The 14,251-nt window shown below is 35.5% G+C and overlaps 7 protein-coding genes across 10 annotated transcripts in view; 6 read left to right on the top strand and 1 right to left on the bottom strand.

Moving 5' to 3' along the window:
• The first annotated feature begins 512 nt into the window (after positions 1 to 512).
• Positions 513 to 4,335, top strand: LOC123685437 (tryptophan 2,3-dioxygenase). The gene is made up of 8 exons (XM_045625130.1): positions 513 to 718; positions 2,090 to 2,241; positions 2,420 to 2,553; positions 2,905 to 3,096; positions 3,181 to 3,348; positions 3,464 to 3,713; positions 3,885 to 3,978; positions 4,087 to 4,335. The coding sequence occupies exons 1-8, from the start codon at positions 696 to 698 to the stop codon at positions 4,238 to 4,240; spliced, it is 1,167 nt and encodes a 388-aa protein (XP_045481086.1). The 5' UTR covers positions 513 to 695; the 3' UTR covers positions 4,241 to 4,335.
• A 32-nt stretch (positions 4,336 to 4,367) lies between these two features.
• Positions 4,368 to 5,701, top strand: LOC123685435 (galactose mutarotase-like). Its single transcript, XM_045625129.1, has one exon. The coding sequence runs from the start codon at positions 4,404 to 4,406 to the stop codon at positions 5,571 to 5,573; it is 1,170 nt and encodes a 389-aa protein (XP_045481085.1). The 5' UTR covers positions 4,368 to 4,403; the 3' UTR covers positions 5,574 to 5,701.
• Positions 5,701 to 6,452, top strand: LOC123684475 (galactose mutarotase-like). The gene has a single exon (XM_045623757.1). The coding sequence runs from the start codon at positions 5,701 to 5,703 to the stop codon at positions 6,403 to 6,405; it is 705 nt and encodes a 234-aa protein (XP_045479713.1). The 3' UTR covers positions 6,406 to 6,452.
• A 271-nt stretch (positions 6,453 to 6,723) lies between these two features.
• On the top strand, positions 6,724 to 7,352 carry LOC123684473 (galactose mutarotase-like). The gene has a single exon (XM_045623755.1). The coding sequence runs from the start codon at positions 6,724 to 6,726 to the stop codon at positions 7,240 to 7,242; it is 519 nt and encodes a 172-aa protein (XP_045479711.1). The 3' UTR covers positions 7,243 to 7,352.
• Positions 7,353 to 7,370: 18 nt separating this feature from the next.
• Positions 7,371 to 8,078, top strand: LOC123684471 (galactose mutarotase-like). The gene has a single exon (XM_045623754.1). The coding sequence runs from the start codon at positions 7,371 to 7,373 to the stop codon at positions 8,076 to 8,078; it is 708 nt and encodes a 235-aa protein (XP_045479710.1).
• Positions 8,079 to 8,187: 109 nt separating this feature from the next.
• Positions 8,188 to 9,059, top strand: LOC123685438 (galactose mutarotase-like). The gene has a single exon (XM_045625131.1). It carries the CDS (start codon positions 8,207 to 8,209, stop codon positions 8,981 to 8,983), a length of 777 nt encoding a protein of 258 aa, XP_045481087.1. The 5' UTR covers positions 8,188 to 8,206; the 3' UTR covers positions 8,984 to 9,059.
• LOC123685433 (ATP-binding cassette sub-family G member 1) overlaps positions 8,976 to 14,251 on the bottom strand; it is a 42,845-nt gene continuing 37,569 nt past the window's right edge. For all 4 annotated transcript variants that reach the window (XM_045625126.1, XM_045625127.1, XM_045625125.1 and 1 more), the window contains 5 exons: positions 13,526 to 13,671; positions 13,280 to 13,448; positions 12,615 to 12,715; positions 11,015 to 11,170; positions 8,976 to 9,906 (listed from right to left, as the gene is read on the bottom strand). In XM_045625126.1, coding sequence (XP_045481082.1) covers positions 9,562 to 9,906; positions 11,015 to 11,170; positions 12,615 to 12,715; positions 13,280 to 13,448; positions 13,526 to 13,671 — 917 coding nt within the window. In that variant the 3' untranslated portion in view covers positions 8,976 to 9,561. The remainder of the gene's footprint in view (positions 9,907 to 11,014; positions 11,171 to 12,614; positions 12,716 to 13,279; positions 13,449 to 13,525; positions 13,672 to 14,251) is intronic.

Here is a 14,251-nt window from a genome sequence, read left to right as displayed (position 1 = left end):
CCTTAGACTTTAGAAAATGTTCCACAAAATTCTAAATATCTCGGAATTGAGATTTTTCAGGCAAACATTGATTAAGGTTTCCTATTCGACATGATCAGTTGCTTTTTTCAATAAATTCTAACCAAAAAAATCCTTCCTTGAAATTTTTTCCTAAAAAAACCAACCGATCGAATTTGAACATATTTTATGAGTAATTTGTGAGATTTTTAGGTCGTAGGTGACGAATTGGGCTTCGATTGCCACCAGAAATATTTTTTTATATATTCAAATACAATTTCTCATGCAATATTGGAAATAACTCAGATTTGAGTTGTGTTCATGGAAAAATTGAAATATTTCGATATTGACATCTTTTAGACAGAAGCTGATTCGTATTCGTATTTCATTTTGTTTTGTTTTGAGGATTCTCAAAACACATAATTCGGTGAAGCTCCATAAAAAAGATTAGGCTTCTACCAATATTATCAGAGAATTGGATGCAACTTTGATAGCCTACGATGATTCTCCAGAACGCTCCTAGCGTTCATTCTGTGAAAAACGAAATCGTATTGATTTCCGAAGAAAAAGTTATCCGATACTTGAAATATGAAGACTCTAATAATTACGTCAGGTTGGCTGAACTTCTACCGGATATATCATTTACACATTATCTGAATTCAGTTGTTGTGGAGCTGCCTAATAAAAGTGATTGAGAAATGAGCTGCCCTCTAAGATGCCCGTGAGTATTTTCCATTTGATATTGGCTCATCTATCACCATCTCAACAGATATCTTATAATTCCACTGAAAAATTCATATAATCTAAATTTTTCCACCGAATTTTATATATTTTTTAAATTAAGTTTTATAGTACCTACCTATCTATTATCCGAAAAAGTTAGAAAAAGTAAGCATTTAGACCCAATTCTAACTGGAATATGTTGAAATAACAAAAATATGTTTTCGTCCAATTGCCACATGTCTGTTATCTTTGGAAATAATCAAATAATAGTTTTGAAATGATTCAATCATATTTAGTTCATATTGAATGAATTTTGGCAACAATCCTTATCGTCTAGTATATGGACCAAATCATTTATTACTCAAGAACGTAATCGAGCACGTGTAAAGACTTAGTCAAATAACAATCATTATATCCCAAGAAATTCAAAAATTATTCGTTCATCACTCACAATCAGAAATTTATTTCGCAATGGAAAAAGACTTGATTTATATCCTTCAATACTACAAACATATCAAATTTTTACCACTCTGTGGGTCTCATCATATCCATATATTTTCAGCTCATAAATTTTACTCCTTCAATTTAAAAGTTCCCACATCGCAACTTGATACCTCTATATCGATTGATTCGATCGCGAAAATGCTTGTAGATCAAGGATTAGTCTATTATTTCAGCAATTAATAAACTGGATTTTTCGAAGAAAAAATTCAAATATTCTCGAGGCTGTCTACTCTTATTGAGTCAAGATACAGAATTGAAACTTCAAAATGATTCAGATCACAGCTCGATCTATAAAAAAAGTTTTTGTTCGAGGGGGCTGTGATCAAAATTTTGGGAGAAATAACAACTATTGTGTAGAGATCCAATTTTTTCGGATTTATTTCAAGTTAAAATTTTCATAAAGGAACTGAAATTCCTTTGAAATCACTGAAGGCTCAATTTGCATACCCAAACCATATCTCATCTAAATCAGGCAAATATGGCATGCGATATTGAGGTCCTGTGAAATACAAGTTTGGGCTTGCTCAACGAAAATTCAGAGAATTTGGGATAAGAAATTCGTTTGTAACCATCTAGCAGATAACCATATACCAAATTTCATCAAAATCTGAATAAAATTGTGAAAGCTGAGTCTGTTGCAACAATTTGCGACACACAGACAGACAGGAAACCAGCTCAGAGGCCATGAAGATGATCTGAAACGCATTTCGAAAATCTTGAATTTGTATACTCGCGGAAAAAAATTTATTTAGCGTTTTATTATTGTACTGATATCTTAGAATTGCGTTTTTCAATTTCACCTAAGAACAATCAAAACTATTGTATGAAATAATAACTTATTCATTTATTCGTCCATTTTTTTCAGAGATCAAGATTACAGCCAGCTAGGCGCAGAAGAAGGAATGATTTATGGTGAATATTTGATGCTTGATAAAATACTAAACTCCCAAAGGATGCTGAGCGCTCAGAGTGATAAGCCTGTTCACGATGAACATCTTTTCATTGTCACGCATCAAGGTAATTGATTCATTCTACACTTGACTTCTGTAATCTGAATACCCATACCAAATTTCAAAATTGGACATTAAATACACATGAAATATCAAGATGAGTCCAATCTGCATACCTTTTGAATTTCATCTAAATCGGAGCAGTATAACATGAGATATTTCTTAAATTCAACTTGTTCTTTCAGCATACGAGTTATGGTTTAAACAAATAATATTCGAGCTAGACTCCATCAGAAACTTATTCACAATGACGAATTTAGAAGAAACTCAAACCTTAGAAATTCTGAAGCGATTGCAAAGAGTAGTGCTGATACTGAAGGTGATGATATTATTCGTATAGTTCGCTTATTTTAGTAATGGTATGGCGTCAGCGATCGAAAGAAATGTCGGTGTCAGTCTGTCAATCATTTTACTGCTTACCTACTTATCAAAATTTGGTATGGAATCTGAATCAAGAACAACCAAAATCAACTATGAATGAAATAAGTACATAAAATCAGAATAACTACCTCGGCAACAAAGTGAAGAGTTGACAACACACTTGCCTGGTTTTGTATGATTTTTCAAAGTGGATACAGTTGTTTTCTTCGATTCGTCATTCGAGATATCATACCATTGCTAAAATAAATGCAATATACATTAGTTAATCAATGCATTGATCTCATTGCAGGTTCTAGTAGATCAAGTTATGATACTAGAGACCATGACACCATTAGATTTCATGGAATTCAGAGGATACTTGAGACCTGCCTCCGGTTTCCAAAGTCTTCAGTTCAGGTTACTCGAGAATAAGTTGGGAGTAAGAAAAGAACACAGGGTGAAATATAATCAAGACTACAACACAGTTTTCGGAAATGACGAAGTAAGTGAAAGTTTATAGGTTCTTCTTATGCTTATTCTTTTGGAACAATCATCAGTTTTTTTGGAATACTTTTCGTGGTTTCAGAATGCAAAAAATTTGATTGGGAATTCAGAGAAAGAGCCTGCTTTATCAGATTTGGTTCAAAGATGGCTGGAGAGAACACCTGGTCTTGAACTTGACGGTTTCAATTTCTGGGGGAAGTACAAAGAAGCAGTGGAATGCCTGTTGAAAACAGACAAGGCAGATGCAGAGGTGATAGTTTTTTCTTTTCATCTCCAATGCTCACTAAAATCAAATTCTGAACCTATTCTACTTTCCTATTACATTGAAATTTATTTACTTACCATTTTGTGGAAATATATTTCAGGCAGAAGAAAATGAAAGGATACGAAAATATAAGCTGAAAGATGTAGAACAACGACAAGAAATCTTTGAGTCCATTTTCGATCCCAGTGTACATGAAGCATTAATAAAAAGAGGGGAAAGAAGGTTTTCACACAAGGCCTTACAGGGTGCTATTATGATTACTTTCTACAGAGATGAACCAAGATTCAGTCAACCACATCAGATACTTACCCTACTCATGGACATAGATTCTCTGATCACAAAATGGAGATGTAAGAACCTAAAATTCTGACAGAAATTCATTTTTTTCAATTCTATATTTCAAATTCATTCAACTAGGTTGTAACTTAGGGACTTTCCTAAATATTCCTTTTGAAATAGAGTTTTTTATTCTGAATTTCTCGTTTCTCAATATTTAGGGTTTCAATAGAATTTTTTTACAGATAATCATGTCCTCATGGTCCAAAGAATGATTGGATCAACACAGCTAGGTACAGGTGGATCATCAGGATATCAATACCTCCGGTCAACTTTAAGGTGAGTTCATTTCAAACTATTTGCAGAAACCTAAAGCATAACTTAGAATTGAAAATGCCTTCAACACTTTAAACCATTTTAACCAAAAATGCTATTGATTGTTTTCAGTGATCGGTACAAAGTTTTTGTGGATCTCTTCAATCTATCTACTTTCCTTATACCAAGGTCTTATATTCCCCCTCTCACCAACGACATGAGAAGCAAATTATGCCTAATCTGGGGAGGTATGACTCCATTGACTAACGGTGACTCGAAGAAATAAAAAAAGTCATTGTCAATCGTTCGAATTGATTTCTAAAAGTAAGTCATATTATTCTGATTATATAAACCACGATGAATAAAATTTTGTGAAACTGGTTCTTGTTTTCTTTAATCTGTGTTTCTACACCTGACAGGTTCAATTCAGTTGACAAATATCAACAAAAATGGCATGTGGTAAAAAGATTTCTTATCCTATAAGTCCTCCAAGACCTAAGAAAGCGCTTGGTGTGACCTTAGAAGACGACATTTTTGATTTGATTGAAGATGAAACTACAGGAAAAATGAATAAAGTCAACAAATACACCTGGCTGAATGAAAATCAGATGAAAGTCGAAATGATCGACTTTGGAGCTTCGGTTATAGCTATGGAACTTCCGGATAAGAAAGGAAATGTGGATGATGTAGTTCTTGGTTTCAATGATTTCGTGCAGTACTATCAAAAACCATCTTATTACATCGGATCGACAATAGGTAGGGTTGCCAACAGAGTAGCTAACGCTGCTTTCACCATTAGAGATAAAACATTCAGATTAGATGCCAACATATCTCCTCATCAACTGAATGGTGGAAGTAAAGGCTTTGATAGAGCACTCTGGAGCTCTAGAATAGAGGATAAAAGAGTGGTGATGAGTCACCATTCACCTGATAACGATGCTGGATATCCTGGAGATGTTATAGTGAATGCCTTCTTCGAACTTACTGACGACAACGAATTCGTGTTAGAGTATAGAGCGTACTCTACAAAACCAACTTGGGTCAATTTGACGAACCAGATTTACTTCAATTTGGCAGGACATGACACTGGCGCTACCGAGATGCTCAACCACGTTGTGAGCATAAATGCAGAATACATTTGGGAAGCCAATCGGCTGATGATACCTACAGGACATAGAATACCAATCGAAGAGAGTCCTTTCGATTTGAGACAACCACGGTTATTGAAACAAGTTTTTGCTAAAAACCCCGATATGGTAGGGTTTGACCACAACTACTGCATCACAACAGGAGAGTACCAACAGGATTCTTTCATTGCAAGGGTGACACATCCGGCAAGTGGAAGGATTTTGGAGTTGTATTCGAACCAGCCTACTGTTCAGTTTTATACTGGTAACAAGTTGCCTGTAGCTCCTGAAAATTATAAGGGTGATCCGAAAAAACTGGATACTCTGGTTGGAAAAAGCCTCAAGAATTACAACAAACATGGTGGGTTTTGTCTCAGCCCTCAGTTTTACCCAGATGCTCCTAATCATAAAGATAGAGTTCCACATTTCCTTCTCAATCCAGGAGATATTTATTATAATACTATGCGTTATAAATTCTTCATACAAAAATAAACGAGTGGTTTATCAAATCACAAAAGGATCAAGAAGTACAACGGCGTCAATTATCAGTGTTAATTTGTAAAATTGTTGAATTATATTTATTAAAGTTCAATTTTGACTAATAAACACTTATTATTGCATGAGTCATCATTCACCAGATAACGATGCTGGATATCCTGGAGTTATAGTGAAAGCCTTCTTCGAACTCACTGACGACAACGAATTCGTGTTAGAGTATAGAGCGTACTCTACAAAACCCACTTGGGTCAATTTGACGAACCAAATTTACTTCAATTTGGCAGGACATGACACTGGCGCTACCGAGATGCTCAACCACGTTGTGAGCATAAATGCAGAATACATTTGGGAAGCCAATCGGCTGATGATACCTACTGAACATAGAATAACAATCGAAAAGAGTCCATTTGATTTGAGGCAGCCACGGTTATTGAAAGAAGTGTTCGCTAAAAACCCAGATATGGTAGGGTTTGACCACAACTACTGCATCACGAAAGGAGAGTACCAACAGGATTCTTTCATTGCAAGGGTGTTACATCCGGCAAGTGGAAGGATTTTGGAACTGTATTCGAACCAGCCTACTGTTCAGTTTTATACTGGTAACAAGTTGCCCGTAGCTCCTAAAAACTATAAGGGTGATCCGAAAAAACTGCATACTCTGGTTGGAAAAGGTCTCAAGAATTATAACAAGCATGGTGTTTTTTGTCTAAGTCCCCAGTTTTACCCAGATGCCCCAAATCATAAAGATAGAGTTCCACATTTCCTTCTCAATCCAGGAGATATTTATTATAATACTATGCGTTATAAATTCTTCATACAAAAATAAACGAGTGGTTCATCAAATCATAAAAGGATCAAGAGGTACAATGGCGACAATTTATCAGTGTTAATTTGTAAAATTGTTGAATTATATTCATTAAAAGTTCAATTTTGACTAATAAACACTTATTATTGCATGAGTCACCATTCACCTGATAACGATGCTGGATATCCAAGAGATGTTATAGTGAATGCCTTCTTCCAACTCACTGATGAAAACGAATTCGTGTTAGAGTATAGAGCGTACTCTACAAAACCAACTTAGGTCAATTTGACGAACCAAATATACTTCAATCTGGCAGGACATGACACTGGTTCTACCGAGATGCTCAACCACGTTGTGAGCATAAATGCTGAATACATTTGGAAAGCAAATCGGCTGATGATACCTACTGGACATAGGATACCAATCGAAGAGAGTCCTTTCGATTTGAGACAACCACGGTTATTGAAACAAGTGATTGCTAAAAACCCCGATATGGTAGGTTTCGACCACAACTATTGCATCACCAAAGGAGAGTACCAACAGGATTCTTTCATTGCAAGGGTGTTACATCCAGCAAGTGGAAGGATTTTGGAGTTGTATTCGAACCAGCCTACTGTTCAGTTTTATACTGGTAACAAGTTGCCTGTAGCTCCTGAAAATTACAAGGGTGATCCAAAAAAACTGGATACTCTGGTTGGAAAAAGCCTCAAGAATTACAACAAACATGGTGGGTTTTGTCTCAGCCCTCAGTTTTACCCAGATGCTCCTAATCATAAAGATAGAGTTCCACATTTCCTTCTCAATCCAGGAGATATTTATTATAATACTATGCGTTATAAATTCTTCATACAAAAATAAACGAGTGGTTTATCAAATCACAAAAGGATCAAGAAGTACAAAGGCGTCAATTATCAGTGTTAATTTGTAAATTTGTTGAATTATATTCATTAAAAGTTCTATTTTGACTAATAAACACTTATTATTGCATGAGTCACCATTCACCAGATAACGATGCTAGATATCCTGGAGATGTTATAGTGAATGCCTCCTTCGAACTCACTGACGACAACGAATTCGTGTTAGAGTATAGAGCGTACTCTACAAAACCCACATGGGTCAATTTGACGAACCAAATTTACTTCAATTTGGCAGGACATGACACTGGCGCTACCGAGATGCTCAACCACGTTGTGAGCATAAATGCAGAATACATTTGGGAAGCCAATCGGCTGATGATACCTACTGAACATAGAATAACAATCGAAAAGAGTCCATTTGATTTGAGGCAGCCACGGTTATTGAAAGAAGTGTTCGCTAAAAACCCAGATATGGTAGGGTTTGACCACAACTACTGCATCACGAAAGGAGAGTACCAACAGGATTCTTTCATTGCAAGGGTGTTACATCCGGCAAGTGGAAGGATTTTGGAACTGTATTCGAACCAGCCTACTGTTCAGTTTTATACTGGTAACAAGTTGCCCGTAGCTCCTAAAAACTATAAGGGTGATCCGAAAAAACTGCATACTCTGGTTGGAAAAGGTCTCAAGAATTATAACAAGCATGGTGTTTTTTGTCTAAGTCCCCAGTTTTACCCAGATGCCCCAAATCATAAAGATAGAGTTCCACATTTCCTTCTCAATCCAGGAGATATTTATTATAATACTATGCGTTATAAATTCTTCATACAAAAATAAACGAGTGGTTTATCAAATCACAAAAGGATCAAGAAGTACAAAGGCGTCAATTATCAGTGTTAATTTGTAAATTTGTTGAATTATATTCATTAAAAGTTCTATTTTGACTAATAAACACTTATTATTGCATGAGTCACCATTCACCAGATAACGATGCTAGATATCCTGGAGATGTTATAGTGAATGCCTCCTTCGAACTCACTGACGACAACGAATTCGTGTTAGAGTATAGAGCGTACTCTACAAAACCCACATGGGTCAATTTGACGAACCAAATTTACTTCAATTTGGCAGGACATGACACTGGCGCTACCGAGATGCTCAACCACGTTGTGAGCATAAATGCAGAATACATTTGGGAAGCCAATCGGCTGATGATACCTACTGAACATAGAATAACAATCGAAAAGAGTCCATTTGATTTGAGGCAGCCACGGTTATTGAAAGAAGTGTTCGCTAAAAACCCAGATATGGTAGGGTTTGACCACAACTACTGCATCACGAAAGGAGAGTACCAACAGGATTCTTTCATTGCAAGGGTGTTACATCCGGCAAGTGGAAGGATTTTGGAACTGTATTCGAACCAGCCTACTGTTCAGTTTTATACTGGTAACAAGTTGCCCGTAGCTCCTAAAAACTATAAGGGTGATCCGAAAAAACTGCATACTCTGGTTGGAAAAGGTCTCAAGAATTATAACAAGCATGGTGTTTTTTGTCTAAGTCCCCAGTTTTACCCAGATGCCCCAAATCATAAAGATAGAGTTCCACATTTCCTTCTCAATCCAGGAGATATTTATTATAATACTATGCGTTATAAATTCTTCATAAAAAATAAACGAGAGGTTTATCAAGTCACAAAAGGATCAAGAAGTACAATGGCATCAATTATTAGTGTTGATTTGTAAAATTGTTGAATAATATTTATTAAAAGTTTCATTTTAACTAATAAACAATTATTATTACAGGCATGCAAATATAAAATGGCTCTAAAATACTAACAGGTTCAGAGGACTATTTCACATTTCAACATCAACATAACTTGATAACAATAAAGTTCATCTTCAAATAAAAAGAATATACATTTATATTCAACGGAAACAAACAAAAATTAATATGAAAACAAGAATAAGTTGCTTGCGAAACTACCATAATATGAAAAAGACATTTTTGCTCCCAATAATTGATTGGCTAACTGAAATATAACTATCGATACAAAAACATCACAGGAATTAAAAACTAAGTAATAAATAAAGAAAAATAAGTCACTGGTGTAAATCATTACGTCATAATTTATAGTAATCTGTTCAATACAAAAAACTAAGAAGTAAATACTGTTTTCACACCTTCTCGCTTGGTGAATCTTACCCTGAGTTCATTCTGATTAATTTTAGATTAAAATTTCTATCACAAAGATGGTAAGTTTTTAGTGTGGATTATATTAAAGCTCTTTGGTAATTATCCTTTGTCTAAGTGGCGCAAAGGTTTATCTTTTGGTCAGTTTAAGCCATAAAGATAGATACGTGGCGGCATGCATCACACACCAAATTGCAACAATCACAATTAAATTTGTTACTAAATCTACGTCCACTATATCCATTTCTTGTAGGAAGATTTTGGGATTTGAGTAATGACAATAAAGTTCTTCATCCGGGCAGGGTAGATACTTTCTTTGTAAGCCATAAATTGAGTAGACAATTCCATGGAATCCTGCCCTGTAGTAACTTATGAAGTACATCCATCGTAAGAAGAACGGAGTATTGAGATAAGTGATGCAGAATCCGAATATGGAAAACGTGCATGCTACGACTGGACCGAGGAAAACAGCAATCTAATGAAGGAAATAAATAAAAGATAAGAGTTATAATGGAAACACAACTATTCAGAACTAAAGAATAGGTCTCGAGCATGTATTTATTTCATTATCGAAGTCAATTGTTCTATCTAACGGCTGTTTTTTTCGAAGTATATAACTTTAAGTTGGCATTACTGTGCGAGATGGCGACTGATTTAACAGCTGTCAAGTGATTTTCTCTCAGTTTGGTTTGGCAATTCATCAAGAATAGACTCACGCCTGAACAACGCTTGCAAATAGTGCAATTTTATTTCGAAAATAATGGTTCTGTGCGGAATACGTGTCGCGCACTACGTACATTTTATTTTGTTTAGCGATGAAGCGCACTTCTGGTTGAATGGCTACGTCAACAAACAAAATTGCTGCATTTGGAGTGAAGCTAGTCCTCAAGTGTATGTCGAAACACCGTTACATCCAGAAAAACTGACTGTTTGGTGCGCTTTATGGGCTGGTGGAATCATTGGTCCGTACTTATTCAAAAACGATGATGGCCAGAACGTTACAGTCAATGGTGATCGGTAGAGAGCCATGATTTGTAACTTTTTCATTCCTGAATTGAACAACCATGATGTCCAGGAGCTGTGGTTCCAACAAGACGGCGCAACATGTCACACAGCTCGTGCCACAATCGATTTATTGAAAGACACGTTTGGTTACCGCCTAATTTCACGTTTTGGACCTGTGAATTGGCCTCCAAGATCTTGTGATTTAACACCGCTAGACTACTTTCTGTGGGGCTATGTAAAGTCATCAGTCTATGCGGATAAGCCACAAACCCTTGACCATTTGGAAGACAACATTCGCGGTGTTATTGCCGATATACGGCCACAAATGTTGGAAAAAGTCATCGAAAATTGGACGTCCAGATTGGACTACATCCTAGCCAGCCGTGGCGGTCATATCCCAGAAATCATATTTAAAATGTAATGCCACAAGATTATCTTGCGGATAAATAAAATTCATGACAATCGAATAATCCATCGTTGTTTCATTGCAATTTAAAGTTCTATAGCTCTGAAAAAACACCCTTTACAAGCAGGAGACCTATTTTTCTCAGAAAGAATTGATAATTCAAAAAGTATACCTTCATCGGAATCGAAGCACCAAAGAAGTATCCCCATGATTGTGCGCATAGTGTTGACGATGTGGTGAATACTACGAATAAGATTATCCTCCAATGGTCCATTGGTTGTTCGGTCAAGTAATAAGAAATACCTAAATATAACCAACAACATAAGACCTGAAAGTTAAAAAAGAAAAATGAAATTTTTTTTTTTTTTTAGGAACGAAAGATAATAATAAAAAGTCCATCAGTTATTAGTAGGTAATGTAATGTTATTCTGTAAGCTACAGGGTATAAACATATAATCACAGAGGCGTGAGCCTGTACGTGACTATGTGTTATGTTTGTAAAGAACATGTTTTGAAGTGTTAGAAATTGTTCTAAATTTTTAACCCCGTTTTTCTTTAGGCCTTTTTCTCGTTTATTTTGAGGCCTATTTTTATGTCTATTTCTAGTGGATCAGTAACCTATTAACCTTGTCTCAGACTTGGCCTTTTTCGTATCTATTTATGAGCCTGTATATGCTTGAAATGCGCATACCTTCAGGTTAATTGTTGCTTATTCATGCTTGAATCCAAGCATGAAATTCAACCTAACTTTTCTTCTGAAAAGTCAAAACGCAGTTCAAAAGTTAATAGGCCAATCGAAAAGCGGTGCTAGTATTAAATCCATATGATTTTTAGTTAGTACCAAACTTCAAACGATACGTGTCAGAATATGACAGCTGGCAAAGTTATGGCGTCAGTATTCTGGGATGCGCGAGGTATAATATCCATTGATTACCTCCAAAATGACCATACCAACAACAGCGATTATTATATATCATTATTGTATCGTTTGAAGGATGAAATCGTTAAAAAACGGCCTCCTTTGAAGAAAATATAAAAGGTGTTGTTTCATCAAGACAATGCGCCGTGTCACAAATCAATGAAAACAATGGCAAAATTGCAAGAATTGGGCTTCGAATTGCTTCTGCATCCACCGTATTCGCCAGATCTAGCCCCCACCGACTTTTTCCTGTTCTCAGACCTCAAAAGAATGTTCGCTGGGAAAGAATTCAGCCTCAATGAAGAAAAAATCGGCGAAACTGAGGTCTATTTTGAGGCGAAAGACCAATCGTACTACAAAAATGGTATCGAAAAGTTGGAAGAACGCTATAATCGCTGTATCACCCTCGAAGGCAACTATGTGCAATAATAAACTCGAAATTTGCCAAAAAATTGTGTTTTACTATGGGTACTTTTCAGTTAGCCTGTTATTAGTAATGTTTTTTGTAATTTAACTTCATGTTGTATCACTTATATGAATAATTTATCAATTCTGAAAATGTACTGTAAGTTATGTTTGAGAGGTAACTACTAACTATTGAGTTACTTCTCTGTAATTAGACTTGAAACAATAGTGAAAAAATATAGAGTAATAGAGCCAGACATCTGTAAGAAATAATCCTAGAAATAGAAATGAAAATAGGTGTTAAAATGAGACACAAAAAAGCCTACGTAATACTAGGTTTGACCCTTGTTTCAGGACTTATTGTTCAGTTATTTATGATTATTATAATGGTTATGTTTTGAGATATTAACATCATATTTTCAGTAAATCAATTTGTATGAATTTTTACCTGAAATGGTATATCGATCAGCACCACTGATAAAATATAAGGGCTCAATCTATACCATCGGTTGAAATGTTCCCTCGTAAGCACTCGCATTTCTAGAGGAACTGAAAAAAAAAGATTACAACAATATCCATATGTTCTTCTTAATTATGAAAGATTGAATACGTCTTCCAATATATCGACGACCTGCCAAAACTGTCGATGCAGATCGAACGTTCGTTAAACACACCTGAAGATCTAATCGACAGTCCTAACTTTCAAGAGGTTTTCAATTCGATCCATCAACAAAAAACGATTAAATTCTTTGAAAAATATAGTAATTTACCATGGAAGATCAGAAGTAGAAGAGATCATTAAAGATTCAATTAATTTAGGAAAAGTTACTTGGGTTCAAGGTCAACGTGAAAACGTCACTCCGTTCATTTTGTTAACCACTCTTTTAAATGATTTGAAATATTATACGATAAAATATTGAGTCATGGTGTAAAATTCTTGAGAATTATGGAGGTACATGATGGTAATCCGAAAATCTAAACGTGCGTAGTGAAATTCAAGATTGTCATCAGATATTCGGTCGTCAGATCTCTGTCTTAAGATCTAATCGTGCGATTTGATAATATCGAATGTATACGTGATTAGAAACCTCAAAAATATCTTCGAATACTTACATGATAACATCACAGACATCTGGCCAGTGTAAACCACAAGTAAAAGTGTACCATACATGTAGACGTAGTTACCCAAAATTGTATTCGCCTTACTTCCTACCCCCCTGTAGAGATAGCCAAAAATAAATCCAATCGCGATGTGCGCCACCAATCTATTGAAGAGATATTTCTGAAAAATATTCATAAATTCAAATATAACACATAATTATTTGCATCGTAGAATTGGAAAGGTTCGAAAGTACTTACATAACCACGTTTATTCTCCAGAAGATTTCTTTTGTATAATAATAAAAATTGTCGAACCACTGCAGCTGGTAGAGGTGAGACTTCTTCAATGAATGAACTCATGAGCGATTTTCTCCACTGAACGGTTTCCTCCAGCAATTTTTTTTCTGAAAATGATCACTTTGTATATTAAACGGGCCTACTGATGACTCATGGTGCAAATATTGGTTTGAAACTGTATAACTTTCGAATTGCTTCAGATTGTGGGTTTATTTTATGTGACATAATGGACTGGGCCATCCTCTATCCGCGAATGAATAAAAAGTGAAGAAATAAAGGTAATAAAGCAGTAAGGATAATCCCCTTTGGTCTGTACAAAGATTATAAATTGTAAATGGTGTCTTTTTTCGAGGTATATAACTTTAAGTTGGCATTACTGTTCGAGATGATGACCGATTTAACAGCTGTCAAGTGCTTTATTCTCAGTTTGGTTAGGCAATTCATCATGAATAGACTCATGCCTGAACAACGCTTGCAAATAGTGCAATTTCATTTCGAAAATAATGGTTCTGTGCGGAATACGTATCGCGCACTACGTCCATTTTATTTTGTTTAGCGATGAAGTGTATGTCGAAACACCGTTACATCCAGAAAAACTGACTGTTTGGTGCGCTTTATGGGCTGGTGGAATCATTGGTCCGTACTTCTTCAAAAACGATGATGGCCAGAACGTTACAGTCAATGGTG

The sequence above is a fragment of the Harmonia axyridis genome, chromosome 7, assembly GCF_914767665.1.
Source record: "Harmonia axyridis chromosome 7, icHarAxyr1.1, whole genome shotgun sequence".
NCBI lineage: Eukaryota > Metazoa > Arthropoda > Insecta > Coleoptera > Coccinellidae > Harmonia > Harmonia axyridis.
The sequence above is the reverse complement of the archived record's forward strand: the minus strand, read 5'-3'. Positions and strand labels throughout refer to the sequence as shown.